The 20,588-nt window shown below is 38.6% G+C and overlaps 1 protein-coding gene across 1 annotated transcript in view; it reads right to left on the bottom strand.

The window, feature by feature from the left end:
- DOK5 (docking protein 5) overlaps nucleotides 1-20,588 on the bottom strand; it is a 151,780-nt gene that overhangs the window by 68,339 nt on the left and 62,853 nt on the right. Inside the window, exon 2 of the mRNA XM_046679457.1 lies at nucleotides 17,113-17,220. Coding sequence (XP_046535413.1) covers nucleotides 17,113-17,220 — 108 coding nt within the window. The remainder of the gene's footprint in view (nucleotides 1-17,112; nucleotides 17,221-20,588) is intronic.

The following is a 20,588-nucleotide window of genomic DNA, read 5'->3' as shown; positions in this document are numbered from 1 at the left end:
ACTCAAAGTTCCCTAAAAGCCCCCCAAATGTCTATTAGAGCTGTGCCCATAACCCTCAGCCATCACTCAATCCAGGATCCAAAGAAGAGGCACGCATTACATTTCTTCTTATATTTGAGTTTCTTTTAATTTAGAAGAGTCCTCCATTTTGGAAATGATTCCACCATTTTGAAAACATCACGTCAGTTTTCTTGTAGCATGTTTCATATTCTAGAGATGTTGTTTTTCTATGGTGCCCTTAATTTTTCTATTCCCCATACTTCTGAAATGGAAGTTACAGCTAAAGGCTTGCTAAGATTCAGATAACATTTTTGTTAAGAATACTTTGTAAGTGACATTGTGGGCTTCACAGTGTATCAGATCAGAAGGCACAGAGTGTCAGAACACCCCTCCATAAATGAGGGCCAGTTTGACCATTTGGAGGTATCTAGAACTTACTCTGTATATTTAGCTGATAGAAGTGCACACCATACACTCTTTATGCCTTTGGGCATCCTCATCCTCAGTTTTTAGCTTAGATATGTCAATAAGTGAGCTGTCGTACACAACTGGATAGCTTACTCGAGAAGGGAACCATGCCATCAGTGATTTGACACCATCATCAGCATCTTCACAGGCATTTCAGCAGGGACAGCCAGCTAGCTCTTATCACAACTGTAAGTTCTAGCTTTAGTTATTTAGGGTCTGAAGAAAACCATGCACAGGTGAATATAGGGGTCCATTTAGGTTACACAAATAGAGCACATTCAGAGGGGATATTGGCGAGTCTTTGCTTCTCGAACGTTTTGGTAGCACTTGCATACCATCTTAGTGGGGCCTTCAAATATCCCCCCGCACAGAGGCATCCTTCCTTCATCAAGGCAGATGGGGAAGGCAGCCCAACTTGCCTTTCCTGGACCAACGCAGGAAATGACAGAAGGCTACCTTGTTGGTGGTGTTCTTTTTGGCTCCAGCGTGTGATTATGTTGGATGGCGCTGCCTGAAAATCAGTCTGAACAAACTTTGATTCACTTTTCTCAAGATGTATTCCAACCGATGTTTTCCTCCCACACACTGAGTTCCTCTAAGAGAAATCCATTTCTTTCCAGAGCTGGAAGAAATACAGCTGCATGTTGAAGTCGCCACACAAGGCCTGTTTGTCTAGCAGACAGTTCTCTGAAACTTTCAGAGTGTTCCTATAAGCTCTCTGCAAACAGAGCCTATTGTGATGCTGGAGGTCATGATATTGAAGAGGTGCAACTTTCCTGAAATAAAGGTAGCGCGCAGCTTATTGGTTTCCTTATCTTAAAAGCCCAACTGAAGTTGGTTTCATTTATGTGGTCTTTTCAATCCCCTCAAGCAAGAAAACCTTGCATTTGCTTTGATTGCCCCAAAACTCTCTTCTAGTCATGCCCATGCTTCACTCCCACCCCATCTTCAGCTACTCACATCTTCTCAATGACACCATTCCTGATTACCCTATTTACAACTGCAACACTCTCATTCCATACTTCCCATCCCTCTTCCCTGCTTTAATTCCGCCTTAGCATTTACCAGTCACACCCACACACCATATATTTTACTTACATATTTCCTTTATGTCCACCTCTTCCCCATCAGAGAGGGGGCAGGGATCTCCAGTGCCAAGAACTGTGCCTCACACAGCCCAGACCCTCAATAAGCACAGGTTAAGCGAAAGCTCTACTGCAAGGTGGACGTTATCATCATCTCCATTGTAATGACAAGGAGACTGAGGAGCGGTGATGTCATTAACACGCCCAGGGTTGGACAATTCCAGAGCAGTGGCAGAGGCAGGATTTGACTCCAGGCACACAGACTCTTAATTATGGGTTCTAAGCACTTCATATTGATTATGTTACTTAATTTTTTCACAACCTTTGTAGCTAGCTGGCACTATTATATTACCATTGTACATATAAGAGTGCTGAGGTCTACAGAGGTTAATTTGTTCACACGGCTGGCAAATAGCAGAGCTGGAATTTAAACACAGAAAATCTAACTAACCTTTACTAAACCACCAAATGAACATACAGAAAAAGATCAGAGCGACATTATATTCCTGAGTTAGGGCTTGTTATTCCTAACGTGGGTCATGAAGGATGAGCAAGGGTTGATGAGGCAAAGAAAGGAAAGATGAATTTCCAGGCTACATATGCACATCATCATACGCACCATCATGGAACCACATATGCACCACCACGAAACTGCAGTTTGGTATGATAAAAATATGAAGAAGAGCGACAGTTGAGGCAGGGAACAATGGGAAATAGACAAGCACGAAGCTGGAGCAGTTGAACCCGGGCTAGATCCTAAAGGCCTGGTGTGCTGCCATCAGGAGTTTAGTGAGAATCATGAAGTCTGAAGAGCATATATTAAAAGGTTTAACCAGATAAATGGAATGGTCATATCTATGTATTAGAAAGATTATTTTGTAAGCCAGTAGTTCTCAATCTGCGGGAGATTTCCTACCTCTCTCCTCCCTGTGGGGAAACGTTTAGCAACGTCTGGGGACATTTTTGGTGGTCAAAAAAAAGTAGCACACTTCCTACTGGTATCTAGTGAGTGGAGGCCAGAGATGCTGCTAAACACCCTGCAACGCACAGGACAGCCCCCACAACCAAATTGTTAATAATGCTGAGGTTGAGAAACCCTATTATAGTAAAAGTAGACAATGAACAAGGCTGATGCACCACACAACTACAGAGTGCCGTCCACATGAAATCAACGAGAACGGCACCCCCTGGAGTTGAGCAGTGTGCAACTGGCTCGGTCATACATGATGCCCTTAACCAGGGGAAGGATGGGAGCATGACGTGAGGGCAGAGATGAGGTCTGGAGAGGCCAGCAGGCAATCAGGCAATAAGTAATTATGACTTTAGCTTGGGTTAGAACAGGAGGAATGAAAGGACAGGGAAAGACTTAAGAGCTACTTACTTACTATACAGTTCTTGGTTTCTAGTTGTCTGAGTATCAAAAACACAAAGTACTATGACTCCATCAAAGGAAAGAAACATTCAACACTCTCCTAAATTTCTGATAAATCTTAAAGTATGCCATCCAATTAGGAATTCCAAAAAAAGGCCTACCAAATTAGTTTGGCTGTTTAAAGCCATACTCCAGATGTCTTATTCATCACAAATGATAGTATTCATCGAAATAAATGTTTAACAGCCAGCGATTAACAAAGTGGCCATACTTTAAAAGTTTAATTTGCTACTGATATAGTTTCGCATTAACAACTGGGAAAACAATTATGAATTGCACAATTCAATTTTCTAAGTGGATTATTTTGTAACTAGGCAGAGAAACTGTTGAAATGTCTTCTGGTGTTTCAAGGGAAGATTAATACAACTGGATTTTTTAAAGTCCATTCTCTTGAGGAATTGGTATACTCTTATCACAAGTACGCAATTACCAGCATCGTTTGGGAATACAAAGTATGTTCCTGGCACGCTGCAAAGTCAAACGCCATTTAAGAAAACAAGAATTTGGTTTCCAATTTTTCCCCCTCTTTTGCTGATGGTAATTTACAGATGATTATTTATTTATGTTTCCAGAGTGAAAACAAGACCGTTACCTAAAAGGCAATTTTCCATCTTGCTTTTGTAGGCTGTATCTTAATTATTTTTCCCCTTGTGGGACTGAATGAATTAAGTGAGCAATTCACTTTGTATATGCAAATTGCAAAGCTCTGCAGAAGCTTCAAATTACTTCATTCTCAAAAAAAAAAAAACAAAATTAATGCCATTATTTAGTATTATTTCCTACTGGAAATTATTTAGTAGCATTTCCTACTGGAAATGAAGAGGCATAAGCCCCCTTAACTTTTGTAGGCTGTCTGTGAATATAAAAGTAATATGAAAGCAATCTGTTTCTGGGTCCATAATGTTTTCTCAAGTATTAATAAAACAATCAATTACATTATTATTGTTATTATCTGTTGAAATTTTCAGAGTACTCTAAAACACTCTAATAAACATTTCTATTAAAATTTTCAAAAAGCCCTCTTATAAAACGCTTCAAACCTTTTAACTTTTTCATATTGTCTTTCCTAAAAAGCAGAAAAGCATCACTGGTTTTAGGATACACTGTGCGCAAGGACAGGCAAGTAAGGAGAGATGTGCTCAGTTCTAAGCAAAAGTTGTCAGCACAAAACATTTCTGTCCACAAGGCTGCCCTCAGGACCTTGAACACAGCAGTTTAAGCAAAGATTTTATAAAAGATTTCTTAAGAAAGAACCAGTCTAGGGGCCGGTCCCGTGGCGCAGTGGGTAAGTTCACATGTTCCACTTCAGCAGCCCCGGGTTCGCCGGTTCGGATCCCTGGCGCGGACATGGCACTGCGTGGCAAGCCATGCTGCGGTAGGCATCCCACATATAAAGTAGAGGAAGATGGGCACGGATGTTAGCTCAGGGCCAGTCTTCCTCAGCAAAAAGAGGAGGATTGGCAGCAGTTAGCTCAGGGCTATTCTTCCTCGAAAAAAAAAAAGGAAAAGAAAAGAAAATAACCTTTAAAAAAAAAAAGAAAGAAGCAGTCTAGACAGTTATATCCCAGCCCCCATACAGATGGTTTCATTCCTTCCAAAAATATCTACATGCCCTCGGTCACTTAAAATAAACTGGACTTGTGCCTGTCTGAGTTATAAATTTGGCCTGTCTCCCTGAAGAGTGGATCTTTATTTGTTCATGTGAAATGACTCAAATAATCTGTTCATTGTCTCTTCTTTAAAAATAAAAAAGCCACACACACAAAAATGGCACCCAAACTGAAAAGTTTGCATCTGAACTTTACAGAGAAGGTGAGGTGTGGGGGGCAGGATGCTGCTGAGCTGTCAGTGGGGGTGTGGTTTTGTATAACCCATCTGGAGACAATTTGGCAATAGTAACAAAAACATTAAAGGTGTAGGATATTATCTGACAGTTCCACTTCTAAGACTTTTTCTTCCAAAAAGATTAGCATGAGAACATAAAGACAGATGCACAAGTTTTTCACCATAATAGAATTTGCATTAGTAAAAAAATTGGAATGTTTCTGTCCATCAATTTGGGTCTCTTTAAACAGACTACGGTGTGTCAATATTAAAGAATACACTAGAGCTGTTAAATTAATGAAGTACAGCCACTAATATTGACTTAGAATTATAGTCAAAAAGTGAGGGGAAGGTATAAGTAATGTGACCATTTATTTTATTTCATAAACTACAATATTTCGAATGTGAAAGGAATTGCTACTGAAAGTTATGCAAGGACTATTTGCTCATCAAAGTGTCTTGGGGAAATCTGTATTTATGGTCTCCTTAAACAGAGTATGTACAGTATGTAATGGATTATTCCATTTGCTTTAAAAATACGGTCTATATATGTGTGGCAATATGTTTATATTCGCGTATATGGAGAGAAAAGAGCCTGAAAAGTACACAGCAATCTATCAGTACTTTTTTCTGAGAACAGAGACTAGGGCCCAAGATGGGATTATTTTCTTTCATTTCACTCCGCACACTTCAGAATTGCTTAAATTTGTTACAAGAAACATGTATGACATTTATAAATGATGTAAGAACAAATAAGAAGAGTGAAAAGAAAAAAGAGGAAGAAATTTGCAAAAAATTGTCAGATGAGGTAAGTGGATCTCCACCCTTCGTCAGCACAGCTCCTTGAGCAACAACGCATGTGGCCAACAATATCCTGTGGCTTCTCCCACACCCAAAAACCTCTTGGTTCACCGCCATGAGAAAATCTACCCTTTTTCTTCTGACATCATTTACAGAGAGCTTCTGAGGGTACCTGGACTATAGCCAAGTGTTTGCACATATACACAAATGTGAAATCACAAAAACCAAGCCCTAGCAATATATGCTTTTAAGAAATTCATGTAAGAAATACATATGAATGGGGGAAAAAAGCATTTACAATCAATGAACTTTGTAGCTAAGTTTGTTTGTGTCTTGTTCTTATTTTTCTATGAGTATGTGCGTTTCCTAAGAATATAACTAAGTCACACAAACTAATAGACCAGCAACAGCCTAAACAGATTAAATTCTCATAAACCTTCCAAAACCTGAGGTTCTCTCCAAAATGAAAAGACAACTAATCATTTCAAATGATTAGTCAAATAAGTGTGGGATGGGAAAAAAAATCATTTAAACTGGATTATTGCTTTATCAGATTATAAGCCAAAAAACAACTGTTTTACGGAAGTTAAATACTTAATTCAAAAAGGCTTTAAATTTAATCCAAATTAAATGAAATAATCAGGTAAACTTAACAAAACATGTACAGGATGTGGAGACTGAATATTATAAATGCTGAAGAAAGAAATTAAAGACGATTCAAATAAATGGAGCGATATACCATGTTCATGAATTGAAAGACTCAACATAGAAAAGATGTCAGTTCTCCCACAGTTTGATCAATATATTTATTATAATTCTTTTTAAAAGCCTAACATGGATTTTCAATATGCAGGGACAAATTTCATTTAAAATGTTACGGAAGGGCACAGGTACTAGAATAGCTAAAATACCTTTAAAAAGAAAATACAGTGGAAGGAACCATTCTACCCAATATTAAGGATTATTATATATCTACAGTAATCAAGAGAGTACATCAACAGAGAGAGAGATACATAGTTCAATGGAAAAGAACAGAGAACCCAGGAATAGACCCAGGCTGATATGCCCAAATGATTTTTGACAAAGGTGCAAAAGCAATTCAGTGGGAAAATAACTTTTTTTCAACAAATGGTACTGGAATAAGTGGATATCCACAGGTAAAAAGAAGGAAACTCAATCTACATCTCACACCCTATACAAAAAGTAAACTCAGGGGCTGGCCCCGTGGCCGAGTGGTTAAGTTCGCACGCTCCGCTGCAGGCGGCCCAGTGTTTCGTTAGTTCGAATCCTGGGCGCGGACATGGCACTGCTCATCAGACCACGCTGAGGCAGCGTCCCACATGCCACAACTAGAAGGACCCACAACGAAGAATATACTACTATGCACTGGGGGGCTTTGGGGAGAAAAAGGAAAAAAAAATAAAATCTTTAAAAAAATTAAACTCAAAATGAATCATGGACTTAAATGTATCACTTAAAAGTAGAAAACTTTTAGAATAAAAAAAAATAGAGCGAAAATGTTCAAGATCTAAGGCTAGGTAAAGAATTCTTAGACTTGACACCAAAAGCATGATCCATAAAAGTAAAAATTCAAACACTGGACCTCATCCAAATTAAAACTATTTTGTTCTGCAAAAGACACTGTTCAAAGATGAAAAGATAAGCTATGGAATGAAAGAAAATATTTGCAACCACATATCTGACAAAGGACTAGTATCTAAAATATGTAAAAATCTCCGAAAACTCAACAGTGAAAAAAAAAATCCAGTTAAAAAAATGGGCATATGTCATAAAAAGATATTGCATAGAAAAAGATTTACAGATGGCAAATAAGTGTGGGAAAATATGTTTAACATCATTAGCCATTAGGGAATGAAAATTAAAACCACAACATGATATCAATATCAAAATGACAAAAATAAAAATAGTGCCAACACAAATGCTGGTAAAGATGCAGAGAAACTGGATTACTCATTATTGTTGGTGGGAATGTAAAATGGCACAGCCACTCTGCAACACAGATTGGCAGTTTCTTATAAAACTAAAAATGCAACTACCATACGACCCAACAATTTCTCTCTTAGGAATTCACTCCAGGATAATAAAACTTTATATTCATACAAGAACACGTACATGAATGTTCATAGCAGCTTTATTTGTCATAACCAAAAACTAAAAGCAACCCAGACATTCTTCAATGGGTATACGTAAACAAACTGTGGTAATCCATACTATGGAAAATGCTTAGCAATAAAAAAGAATGGACTATTGATACACACAACAACTTGGATGAATCTCAAGGAGTTATGTTGAATGAAGAAAGCCAATCTGAAAAGGTTACATACTGCTTGATTCTTGAAAATAAAAAATTATGGAAAACATATTAATGCTAGTGTCTGCTGGGGTAGAGGATTGGGGATGTGGTTATCAAAGGGTAACACAAGAGATCTTTTTGCAGATGGAATTGTTCTGTATCTTGACTATTGTGGTAGGTACAAAAACCTACAGGTGACGAAACTGCATAGAACTACACACACACACACAAGTACAAGTAAAAGTGAGGATATCTGAATAAATTCAGTGGATTGTACCAATGTCAATTTCCTGGTTGTGATATTGTGTGCACTTTAGATTTGCAAGACGTTAGCACTGAGGGAAACTGGATAAAGGATACACATTCTCTCTCTGTTATTTCTTACAACTACATGTGAATCTACCATTATCTCAAAAGAAAGTGTAATTTAAAAAAATTTAAATGAATCGTTTTCCAATGTGCTCCCTGGTATATTTCTATGAGCTTCTGGGAATGTGGGAAAGACTGGGGTAAGAATGAAAGTCTAGATCTCTCTTCCCCTTCTCCATCCTCCATCCCTGTTTCAATGTGAACAGCTCTGCCTTTTATCTATTTAAATATAGGGCCATCTGTTTAAAGTATCATATGAAGTAAAGACTCAGTGCCAGGGAGGCAGGGTTCCACGGTTATCAAGAATGTGGGCTATGGAGCCAGAATGCTGGGCTCAACTCTGTCACTTCCCAACTGTGTCATCTTGGGCATGTTCTTCAGCTTCACTCATCCTGGTTTTCCTCATCTGTGAAAGGGTGATAATAAGAGTCCCCATCTCATAGAACTTTTATGGAGTTTAATTGTTAGTATATCGGAAGTACTTTGCTCAGTGCCTATTGGGACAAAGTGATCCCTCAATAAATATCAACTTTTATGATGACCAAAGGAAAATCTCTAGCTTAAATGGTATTTTCCAAAAGCAGAGTGTATTTTAAAGAAATTCCATTAATAATTTATTACTAAAGACTTACAATGGGTCCAGCAAAGTGTAAAGTGCTTGCCTTACATTATTTTTTTTAATTTTCACATCAAGCTTATGAGGCCAGTCCTATCAGCACTATTCTCACTTTCTAAATTAGGAATTTAAGACACAGAGAATTTAAATGTCGTGAATGGCTTTTCTCTCCATAAACCAGTGGTATACTATTCTCCTTCCATCACAAATTCAACCAACATTTAATGAATGCTTATTATATTCCCTATAAGGATAAAGATGCTGAGAGCACAGAGCTGAACACACTATACGGGATCCCTGTTTTCCTAGAGCTTACCGTCAACTAGCAGTAATCAAGTGTACAAATAAATGAGTGACGTAATTTCAATAGTGATAAATGCAATGAATATACTAAAGAAATGTGATTCAGAGTTACATGAAGTGTTCAAATAAACCCTTTTAGAGGCAATGACCTTTGAGTTAATATCTAAAGGAAGAGAAGAAACCATGCAGAAAAGCTTTGCAGACCAATGAACAGCAAGTGCAAAGGTCCTGAAGTGGATCAAGAGTGAAAGGAGGCCAATGTAGCAAGGTGGTAAGTGGCACAGGGTGGTCTGAGGGATGTGCTGGAGTAGAATCACACATGGCTTTCTAGTCTGTGGTAATGGCAACGAGTCTTGAGATAATTCTAAGGTGATAGGAAGCCTCAAAAAAAAATTATTTTGAAGGCACACGTTTGAAACCATCTGGTACTTGCAAATCACAGGTGACACATGATCCAAAGTCCGTGACTTATGCTGTGGTAGATGTTACAACAGGGACTGATTCCATCCTGAATCATGGCCATACTGCATGAGACACTTATTCTTTCCCTCTGGTTTGGTTCTTTGCGTCTTCCTTGAAACCTGTCATTCTGGTATATAAAAACACTCAGCTTTCCAATCACAGAGTGCTTTTGCAGGGGTGGCAGAGAGACCAAATTTATCTTTGACAGTTTTAATGATATTTTTGACTAAAATAATATTTCATGAAGAATATGTGCGGCTCTGATGAAAATCTTCTCATAGCTGAAGTGTTTGATGTTTTTCCATCACAGTGCATGTATATTCATGCACTAATACAACTAATACAAATAACTGAAAGAAAATAGGAGGCTAGCTTCATCACAAAGTATTATGGCAGTTTCATTTGTAATTTATACATATGAAAACAGTTGGCCTACTGAATACAGTGTGACATGTGGACTCCTGGAAGATTATCACTTTCTCTTTCTACTATTTGCTCAAGAGGTAACTCAGAGATTTAAAAAAATGGGGGAGGGAGTTTGCAGGTCAATTCAACCCGGAAAAACATTTGACTTGGCCTATGTTGTATTAAAAAATACACTTAAATATTCGTTTTCACTAAAAAAATTTATATTCCCAGTTTCTGTTGAAACAGTGGAATGTGTGACAACAGCAGGCTCACATTTCTCTAAGACAACAGTAACCTGGAGCTGGACAACGTAAAAGAGAGCAGAGCCGACAAAGTGCAGAAGAGAGAAGTATGGCGCGGAGGCAACAATACCTTCCTCTTAGGAGGTTATGTGTCAAGAAATACTTTGTAACATTACCAGGGAAAGCACAGGGGTTTAAGGACAGTATTGACTGTTACACATATAATCAGTAGAATAGTTCTTTAAAATAACGTAATCATCAAAATTCGCAAGGAAAAGGAAAGAAGAGTTAGTTGAGGAATTGTATAAATGAGCCAAAACATCAATGTCCTAAAGTGGGGGAATCTGTTAATAAGGTTAAAAGTTGATAAAATAAGAAAGAGCAGTATAAACATAGTTTAGTTACAGAAACAGCCACCAGGAAAATGAAACCAAGGAATGAAGGTGCTGATAAGGCCTGGGGAGGTGTGTGAGTTTCCGAGGCCTAGGGCTGCCGTAACAAGGGACCACAAACCTTGCTCAAGACACAACAGAAATTTCTTCTCTCTGGAGGCTGGAAATCCAAAATCAAGGCATCAGCAGGGGTGGTTCCTACTGAAGGTTCTGAGAGAGAATCTGTCCCAGGCTTCTCTCCTAACTTCTGGTGGTTGCCTACCATCTTCGGTGTCCCTTGGCTTGTAGATGCATCGCTCCCATCTCTGCCTCCGTCGTCACATGTGCTTCTCCATGTATGGCTGTGTCTCTTCTCATCAGGACACCAGCCATTGAATCGGGCCCACCCAAATCCAGTAACTTCATCTTACCTTGATTACATCTGCAAAGACCCTATTTCCAAATAAGGCCACCTTCAGAGGTCCCAAGGGTTAGGACTTGAACATTTCTTTTTGGGAGACACAATTCAGCCCACAACAGGAGGAGAGAGGTGAAGTAAGCAAAAGTGAAGTTTCACTATAAGCTCTTCAATATCATTTGATTTTTTTTGTGTGTATAAGTTTTATATAGATTTTTTAAAATTTAAATATCTGTACAACTATCTTCCTCATTAGTCAGTGTTCTCCATAAGACAAAACCATGTAGTAAGTTGAGATGACAAAGAATTTGGCATATGATTCACACAGCTCTTTTTATTCTCAATATACCAAAGGGCGTCCTAACATTTCCACTGTGCAGTCCTAGTATGACTAGGCCACAAATCATTTCCTGGGCACCCTAAGTGTCCTTGGGATCCAAGCAGCTACTTTGTGCCAGACACTACACTGGGGCCCCCGGATTCAAAGCTGAGTAAAGCACCGTTTCTATCTTCAAGGAACTCATAGTCCAACAATGAGTGGTCATATCATATCAGGATACTCCTGATTGCAAGTCATAGAAAGCCCTACCCAGAGTGCTTTGGATGATGAGCAAAATTTATTATGTCTCTGTTAGGATTAAGCTCTGCTGTACACAATAGAAAATCCAGAATTATAAAGGCTTAAACAAGACAGGAGATTATTCCTCTCACATAAAAGAAATACAGAGACAGACAGTCTAGGGCTGACCTGGTGCTCTATGGCGTTATAGACTGAATTTGTGGCCCCCAAAATTCATATATTGAAACCTAATGCCCAATGCGATGGTAGTAGGAGGTGGGGCCTTTCGGAGGTGATTATGTCATGAGGATGGAGCCCTCATGAATGGGATTAGTGCTCTTATAAAAGAGACCCCGGAGAGCTCCATAGCCTTTTCCACCAAAAGAGGACACGGCAACAAGTTGGCAGTTGGCAATCCCAAAGAGGGCCTTCACCAGAACCTGACCATGCTGGCACCCGGATCTTGGCCTTATAACCTCCAGAACTGTGAGAAATAAATTTCTGTTGTTTATGAGCCTCCTCATCTGTGGTATTCTGTTACAGCAGCCTAAATGGACTAAGACATGTGGTGTCAGGAAGCATAGACCAGCTTTGGACACTTCCTCCAGACTTCCCTCATGGGACATGTCCAGTTGCTGGGCCATCCTCAACTTTTCTGTTGTGGGCCAGGATGGCTGATGTCCATCTTCTAATCAGCAGGAAAGAGAAAGAGATAAAGGACCGTGGCACCTTCTCTGCTTACACTTCCTTAGGCCAGGCTTTAGTCACATGGCCTCACCTCACAGCACAGAGGTCTTTACTTTGTGTAGCCTTGTGCTAAAAATCAGCCATCCATCACCAAAGAAGAAAGCGTACAATTAAGGGGTCAGCACCAACCAGGGAGAGACTGCCACCAACATGAAAACAAACCACTGCTTTCAGGGTGAGCAGAGCACCCATGAAGATAGGGCCCAGCAGATGGACTAACTCCAGTGAGTCAAGAAGAGTCACAGGGAGGTAAGACAAAGCAGAGATTTTGAGGGATGGATAACATCTGCCACATGGACCAGGAAAGGAAGGGTATCCATCCAGGGGGAAGAGCATGTGCAAACCTAGTGATGGACTGGATAAGGGAGGGGACAAGGAAGAGGGCGAATCAAGTGTGACTCCTTGGCCTCTGACGTGAATAACAAAATGGCTACTGATGCCATATACTGAGATAGGGAACCTCCAAAAGGAACCAAGCTTGGGTAGGAAAGACAGTTAATTCAATTTGGAACATGTTCCAGGGGTCTTTGGCACACTGGTGCATACTTGTACCTGCTCGATTAGTACAAGTACTTAAATCCGAAACGTGGTTCTGGTACCACGGTTAACCCTCTCTATCCACTCTACCCATGCCTTAGAAATGTGGGCATGGGAGCATTTACCATTTGGGAGAAGCATCAGAGCAATAAGCTATAATTTAATTTATGGAGATGTGAAGAGTCCTGTCCTCATTGGCATAAGTGAAGGCAACTTCCAGAACAGGGACCAGTGGGTAGTTGCTGGCACAATGAGGGGATGACTCCAAAGTAGTAAAAGTATTGAGAAAAGAGGCTATGACATATTTTCAGATTTTGAAATGATGTATTGTAGACAGCCACATCAGAAGAGGAAATGTTTTAGAGGAAGGAGAAGCCACGTAAAAAAGAATGAGTCATTGGAAAAAGTTGTGATACCTACACACACACAGAGATAAGTTGGCAGAAATTTCAGAGAAATAATTTTTAGGACATTAGCTCACTGTGAGGAACCTGGAATTCTATTTTTGCAGAAACCAAGAACAAGGTCTGACATTGGGTTTGGGAGATGTGAGAGTGATGCAGTCTCTAAGGAAGGATGGAATGACAGAACAAATAAGCCTGGAGGGGTTTGGAAGAATGACAAAAATAATAATGAGTATTACTCCTCGCAGTTGGAGCGGCTTCTGTTTTTCAAATACATTCACAAACATGTGTTCATTTGACACACAAGTTACCCCTATGTTTTCAGTGAAACAGGAACAATCACCCCTAGTCGTTCCTTGTTGAAATAACGACGGGTCAAGAGGACATTTAATATAAAGGTAGCACACAAAAGCAGCAAATCAAAATTGTGTTCCTTAGAACGAAATTACCTTGTTTCACAGGATGTGTAATTTTTTTAAAAAAAAGGTAACTCCGTGGCCCCATCAGTTTTGGAAACGCTGACTCAGTTACTCAGGTTTCCCGATGGCAGGACTTCTCAGAACCTGTGACAGGCTACAGGAAATTAGGAATCTCATGAGTGGGGATGGAAATGTTGCACGTCCCAAGCTTCTTTGACCACAGAACCCTGGTCGTCCCAGAAGTCTCGCTGGCCACACTCTAGCACACATTTTGGGAAATGCTGTAGTATTAGAGAATTGGTTGGAGTCATCCTTCTGGCCCAAGGTGAACTGAATCCTGCAGGCTCAGCAATGCACGATGATGGGGAAGGTAAGACTGACTTCCCTTTGAGGTGTTAAATTAATTAAACAAGGAGGCCAGTAGACTGAGGCAGCTGTAAAGGCATGGCGGTCTATGGAAGCAAACCAAACTCTCTGAGGCCTGTAAACGCCTCCAATTTTCAAAATCAAAACACTAAGGACAGCCAATCACAAACAGCCAACTAGGGCTTTAAGCTGTAGCCAATCAATGATTTCCTTACTTTGCTCCCACCTTTTCTCTATAAAAGTCTCTCCCAGCTCCTGCCCATGGAGCCTTCCTAATCACTTTCGTTTTGGTACCACCCAATTCAAATCAATTTTCGCTCAAATAGACTCAAAGTTTTTAATATGCCTCAGTTTATCTTTTAACAGAGGTCACCTTTACACAGAGGTTAAGCAACTTACCAGACACAGACAGAGGCCAAGCCGGGGTTAGAAAGCCAGTTTCCCAAATCAAGTCCAACATACTTCCCGCCACACGATTTGCCCTGGTCTCAAAAGCAATAGATTGTCTTTCTCTACTTAGATTTCCTCCCAGTCGTGATCCATCTCAAAAAAGTAAAACTATGCGTTGAAACTTTTAACCCCTCCTAGTGAGTGGGCGCAACTTTGATTTCCTGAATGAAAACAGTGAACTTGCCTTTAACAAGAAGGTCAGGAACTATATTTAAAGTCCCTGGAGTCTTAATATTGTTGCAATTATAGTTAATCAAATTCACAGCTATCTCTGACAGCTGTGGATGCTTGAGGGGTGCTTCACGGAAGAGGTGAAGAAATGAAAAATGAATTGTTCTGTATGTGCATTATTCATATATTTATTTTCCAATGTCTGTATGAGAGCACCTTAGCTACATTTTCAGCGAGGAAGGCACCAAGTTTTAAAATTCTACAGTCAATTTCGTGTGTTAAAACTTCTAATAAGAATCAAATACATAAAACCAGGCATTTTTTTCTTGATAATATCTTTAAAATATCTTTAAAAATGTAATGAAAGAAGCACTGTGCTCTCAAGTAAGTGCTACGGATTTCCTACATGAAGGATGTGTCTATATATGCCACACCATCTCTGTATTGATCAAATAACATACTGCACAGTTCTTCATTTCTTTTGGAAATTGCTTTATTTATATTCAAATAAACTCTGAAATCTGGTCACGGTGTGCTACTCATAACCCCAGTATTTTATTATCAAGATTCATAAATTACACAGCATTTAGATAAAAAATGCATATCTCAGAGTTAGTCTGGCTTTTTATATGCCCCCAAGAGATTAATACTAAATGTATCAGATCTGAAAGAGTAAGGAGGATGATTCGGCTACGGGAACTCATCAAGGGCTTGGAGGCTCAATGTAGATAATTCTTCCGTTCTAATGCTTTGAACCTTGGTTAATGATTATTACAGATGAAAGAGAATGTGGTTTACCATGTTCCCCAAAAATTTACATATTAAATTCCAAAGCCAGCAGGTAGAAGTCTGAATAGGGCGAGTTTGTCCTCAACCTCCCCTTACTTGCATCACATTCAAGGGGAGGACTTTGCAGTCCACCTTGGTTTTACATTTGAGCCTGCCCCCCAAAACTTTCCAATGCTGGTTTTCTCTGCTCCCATCACCACCTACCCCACATCATCCAAATCAAAATTCCTTTTCCTGGTTTCAGAGGTCTTAAGTACAGATTTCTTGCGGTAAGCTAAATAAAAGTACGACACAAAGACATAAGCATTCCATTTCCTCTATCGATAACATCCATTACTTCTCAATCAATACTTTAAAAAGTGTCCACTACATGTTAGACACTGATAACTAACAGTGAACCATGCCCTCCCCCCCACAAAATTCTCTGCCCTTGTGGACTATTTTGTGGTGGCGGTGTGAGGAAGATAAGAAGAAACAATGAAGTAAATATTTATGAAGTAATAGGTGCTAAAGAGGAAAACAAAAGGAGGTGTGGGAGGGGGCATGCCAAAGGATTCCATTTTAAATAATGGGGTCAAGGAAGGGCTTCACTTAGAGGAGAAATTTGAGCAATGACCTGAACAAAGTAAGGAAATGAGCTATGTGGATGCCCAGGGGAACAACATTACAAGAAAAGGGAAAAACAAGCTTGAAGGTAAGAATGTGTTTGGCGTGTTCTAGGGGAAAGCCCAGGGGGCTACAGCAGAGAAAACTGGGATCTGGTGAGAGATGAAGTTAAACAGGTGAGAGGGAGTCAAACCACGTGATCATGCAGGCCAGCAGAAGGCCTTGGCTGAGGGCTTAGAGCTGAAGATACCACTCTCAATATGGGATAACCAGAGCCTTGGGGAAAAAGAAGTGTTAAGCACATGCTTTTACATGCTTGCATGAAAAGAGAAAATACATAGGCTGCCAGTAACAAGGACCATGAAACACATACTGCCACGTAGAGGAAAACATGGGCCTAATTTGTGAATCCTAATGGTAAGTATACCTTATATTTACTTTAATATTCTACTCCTGAATGAATAACACACAATTGCTTAAGTGAAGCAATCCACTACCACTAAGAAAACTGCAAGTCTGAATTAAATTTAATCACCAAACTCAAAGATATAAACTAATGGGTGGAGCTTCCTCTCTCTCGACCAGTCATCCGTTTTCCAGCTTCTTCCTCTCCCTACTCACCCCATACTCCAAGCACCTCTGCCTCAGGCTCTGTGCTAGACACAGCGAGAGCCAATCCTTACCCTCCGGGGCTTCAGCGTTGGGAGGAAAGTCTACCATGCAAACTAAAAATTGACAAAACAACAATAACAAATAGTAGGAAACCAGAAGAGTGACTTTAAGTTAGGCAATAATTTTAAACAACAAGCAAGTACATATTATTTTAGAGATGTTTTGTCCTTGGAAAAAGTATTATTTGTACCTTTGTTAAATAATCTAAACAAGTTTTCATGAACTCAAGTTACCTACTTGTGAAGAGATTTCTGGAAACCTACAACAATTGAGTCTTACCTTATGATAACACCTAAAATATGCAGCACGCTCATCGGAAAATTTCTCCAGTCTTTTTGGACCTTTGCTTGAAGCCTTCTTGAATACTAACCAGCATCGTTGATAAATCTGGAAGGAAACACAAACGCAGAGCTGAGCATCACTACCGACTCAGATTATTACTGACATTTGCATTTAAATGTTTTCTTTTTGATGTTTTCACCTGTAAAATATTCATAAGCCATAAATGTGATGTTGCTTTGAGAAAATAAAATTTTAAAACCCAAAATTGTTTCCACAATGGGTGTATTATGTCGTTCGGACAATTACTGGAATCAAAAGAAAATAAGGATTTGAAGGCAAATTTCTTCATGTTTTGATAACAATGTCAGTAGGAATATTTCAGAAAAAGTCCAAGATATCAGAAAAAATCCCAAATAAACACAAATAATACTGGCATTCATGGCACATGTTCTAATTTCAAATGCAATTAAATATGGAAATCACGGGCCGATATGTGTGAAAGACTTCATTGGCAGTCTTGGAAAGACATACCCCATGTGTCCTGTGACATTTCTCATAAGTAACGGTCAAGAGCTTGGACGGACACCAGACTAGCTAATAAACAGCTGATCAATACCAGCCAGATTCTCCCTCAGAAAATTCAACCCAGAGACTCAAAGAATATCGCCAGACTGAGGTGCAAAGCTGGCAGGTTATAAACTGAGGTTGGTGACCATGTTGAGATAGGGTGCAGAATTGCTAAGCAGTGGAAACTAGTATGGAGAACTAGATAATTTCTGCTCTAAGCAGAAGAGACATCTTAGTCCTTTGTCATCTTTCAGTTGCTGACTTTATGATCCAGTCCTCCCTCTGTTTTCTGGGAAATCATCTCTGCCCCTGGGAACCCACCACCATCAAGATCACTACAACTCTTAACTGAGCTAGCCTGAATAGGGTTTTGATCCTAGCAAGCAAAGCTATCCTAATTGGAATAATCAATAAAAACTAAATTAGACACTAATTATACTAATAATGCCAAAGAGAGAAAATGCCAAGAGCTAATGAAGGTATGAAAAACCATGTTGTCCAAAAGCAAAATCAAATGAGATTTTTTTAACCTAAAAATTATTAAGGGATTAAATTAATAATATTCACTAATGGCAAAGATCTGAGTGGCACTCTCTTACTCTGCTGGTGACCTCTAAGGGCCATTTGACAACAAATATGAAAAATCTTAAATGAATAGGAATCTGTCCTAAGAAAAAGGCCCAAAAATGTAGCCAACAATGAAAGAGGAATTCCATAGTCAAATGCACACAGGTGGGTACTATTCACTCGTAATTATCTCCTCCATCCCAAAATCATCCTCGAAGCACCATATACATGGGTTGTATATTCAATTTTTTGAATAATAAAATAAATTTTATTAAAATAAATTTTAAATAATAAAATAAATAATCAAATAAATTTTACGCACTATAAAGTTTAAGAACCCCTGAGCTAGTAGGAAGAAACAAAACAAGTCCACATAAAACATGTGGTCATTCAAACCACACGCAATTTAAAATGCCTCCGACAACCTTATTGGTAACTGGCAGACGGATGAGGAATCCAGGTTTGCTACCACTTGTCTGCAGTGCTGAATAGAATCATTTTTTCTCTTCAAACTCGGTAAATTGAACATTCCTCGACTGTTTTGTTTGGGTGGTAAAAAGAAAATGAAATCCACTCAACTCTGAAGTTTAGCTCTGAACATAGACGGTAAGATATGTGCCCGATCCCACTGAATGTACGATATAATTTTAGCAGTATTATTTATAATAATGAAAACTGGAAACTACTAAATCTTCAACAATAAGAATGACAAAGTAATTTAGTGATATATAGTAAATAGGTACACATAAATATAATATATAATATATAATATGATATATATAGTGCACACCTATAATATGGATGCTATACAACTATACAATAATCTAAGTAGTCATTTTATTAAAAATATAGTAATACAAATAGTATTCATAATATATATTAAATTATATTACAGGATAACACAGGTAGTTCGTTTGAAACAAGTTTCAAAAGGAATTTGTAATAATATGGGAAAGTGTTCATAAAATGTTATGTGAGGGGAAAAAGCAGAATATAAACTTTATATCATGATCCCTATTATATTAAAAATGCATGGAAGAAGACAAAAAAAAATACCAAAATGTTACCAGTGTTTTTTCTCAGTTGTGAGGATGGGTTTTTGCTTGTTAGTTTTTATTTTGTTTACTAAAAATTAATACTGTAATTAAATGAAAGAGAATTCTGTTACTTCTTAAATGTCCAGAGGTGTCACTAAAGTAGCATAATTAAAATCAATTCTATTGGTTTTCACCTTGCAGTCATTGGACTTATCAAAGGATATAAAAACACAGAGACAAAAGTGGAAAAGTAATTCAGTGGAGGAAGGGTAGCCTCTCAAACAAATGACATTGGAATAATTGAATATCCATAGGGAAAAAACAAATAAACATCTTAACCTAAAATATTCACTTTTTACAAAAATTAACTCAAAATGGACTTAACTATAAAAGCTTGGCAAAAAAAAAAGGAGAAAATGTTTGGGATCATGGTCTGCACCAAGAGTTTTTAGACTTCATACCAAAAGCACAATCCATAAAAGAAAAACTCGCTAAATTGTACCTCATCAAAACTTAAAACGTGTGCTATGTGAAAAACTCTAAGAGGATGAAAAGACAAGCTACAGGCTGGGAGAAAATATTGGCAAACCACGCATCGGACAAAGGATTAGTATCCACCATATATAAAAAATTCAAATCTCAACAGTAAAGAACCGAACCATCCAATTACAAAATGGACAAAAGACACGAACAGATATTTCACCAAAGAAGGTGCACAGATGATGGAGAACCATGTGAAAAAATATTCAACATCATTAGCCGTCAGGGAAAACTAAATTAAAACCACCATGAAATCTCATTACACATCTATCAGATTAGCTGAAATAAAAAAATAATAACACTACCAAATGCTGGCAAGGATGCAGAAAAATTGGATCACTTATATATTGCTGGTGGGAATGCAAAATGGTACAGCCACTCTGAAACGCAGCTTGGCAGTTTCTTGAAAAACTAAGCAAGCAACATATGACCAGCAGTTGCACCCTTAAAAATCTATCCCAGAGAAATGCAAACTTCCCACACACACACACAAATCTGAACATGAATGCTCATAGCAGCTTGATTTGTATCAGTGCAAAAATGGAAACAACCCGTATATTCCTCAACGGGTGAATGGTTAAACAAACTTGGTACATCCATGCCGTGGAATACTACTTAGCTATAAAAACAAATGAACTGTTAATGCTGCAACAATTTGAAGGAATCCTCAGAGGATTATGCTGAGTGGGAAAAAAAGCCAAACCCAAAAGGTTATACACTGTTTGACTGCATTTATCTCATTCTTGAAATGACAAAATTATA

Source organism: Equus quagga, chromosome 12 (assembly GCF_021613505.1).
Source record: "Equus quagga isolate Etosha38 chromosome 12, UCLA_HA_Equagga_1.0, whole genome shotgun sequence".
Classification (NCBI taxonomy): domain Eukaryota; kingdom Metazoa; phylum Chordata; class Mammalia; order Perissodactyla; family Equidae; genus Equus; species Equus quagga.
The sequence above is the reverse complement of the archived record's forward strand: the minus strand, read 5'-3'. Positions and strand labels throughout refer to the sequence as shown.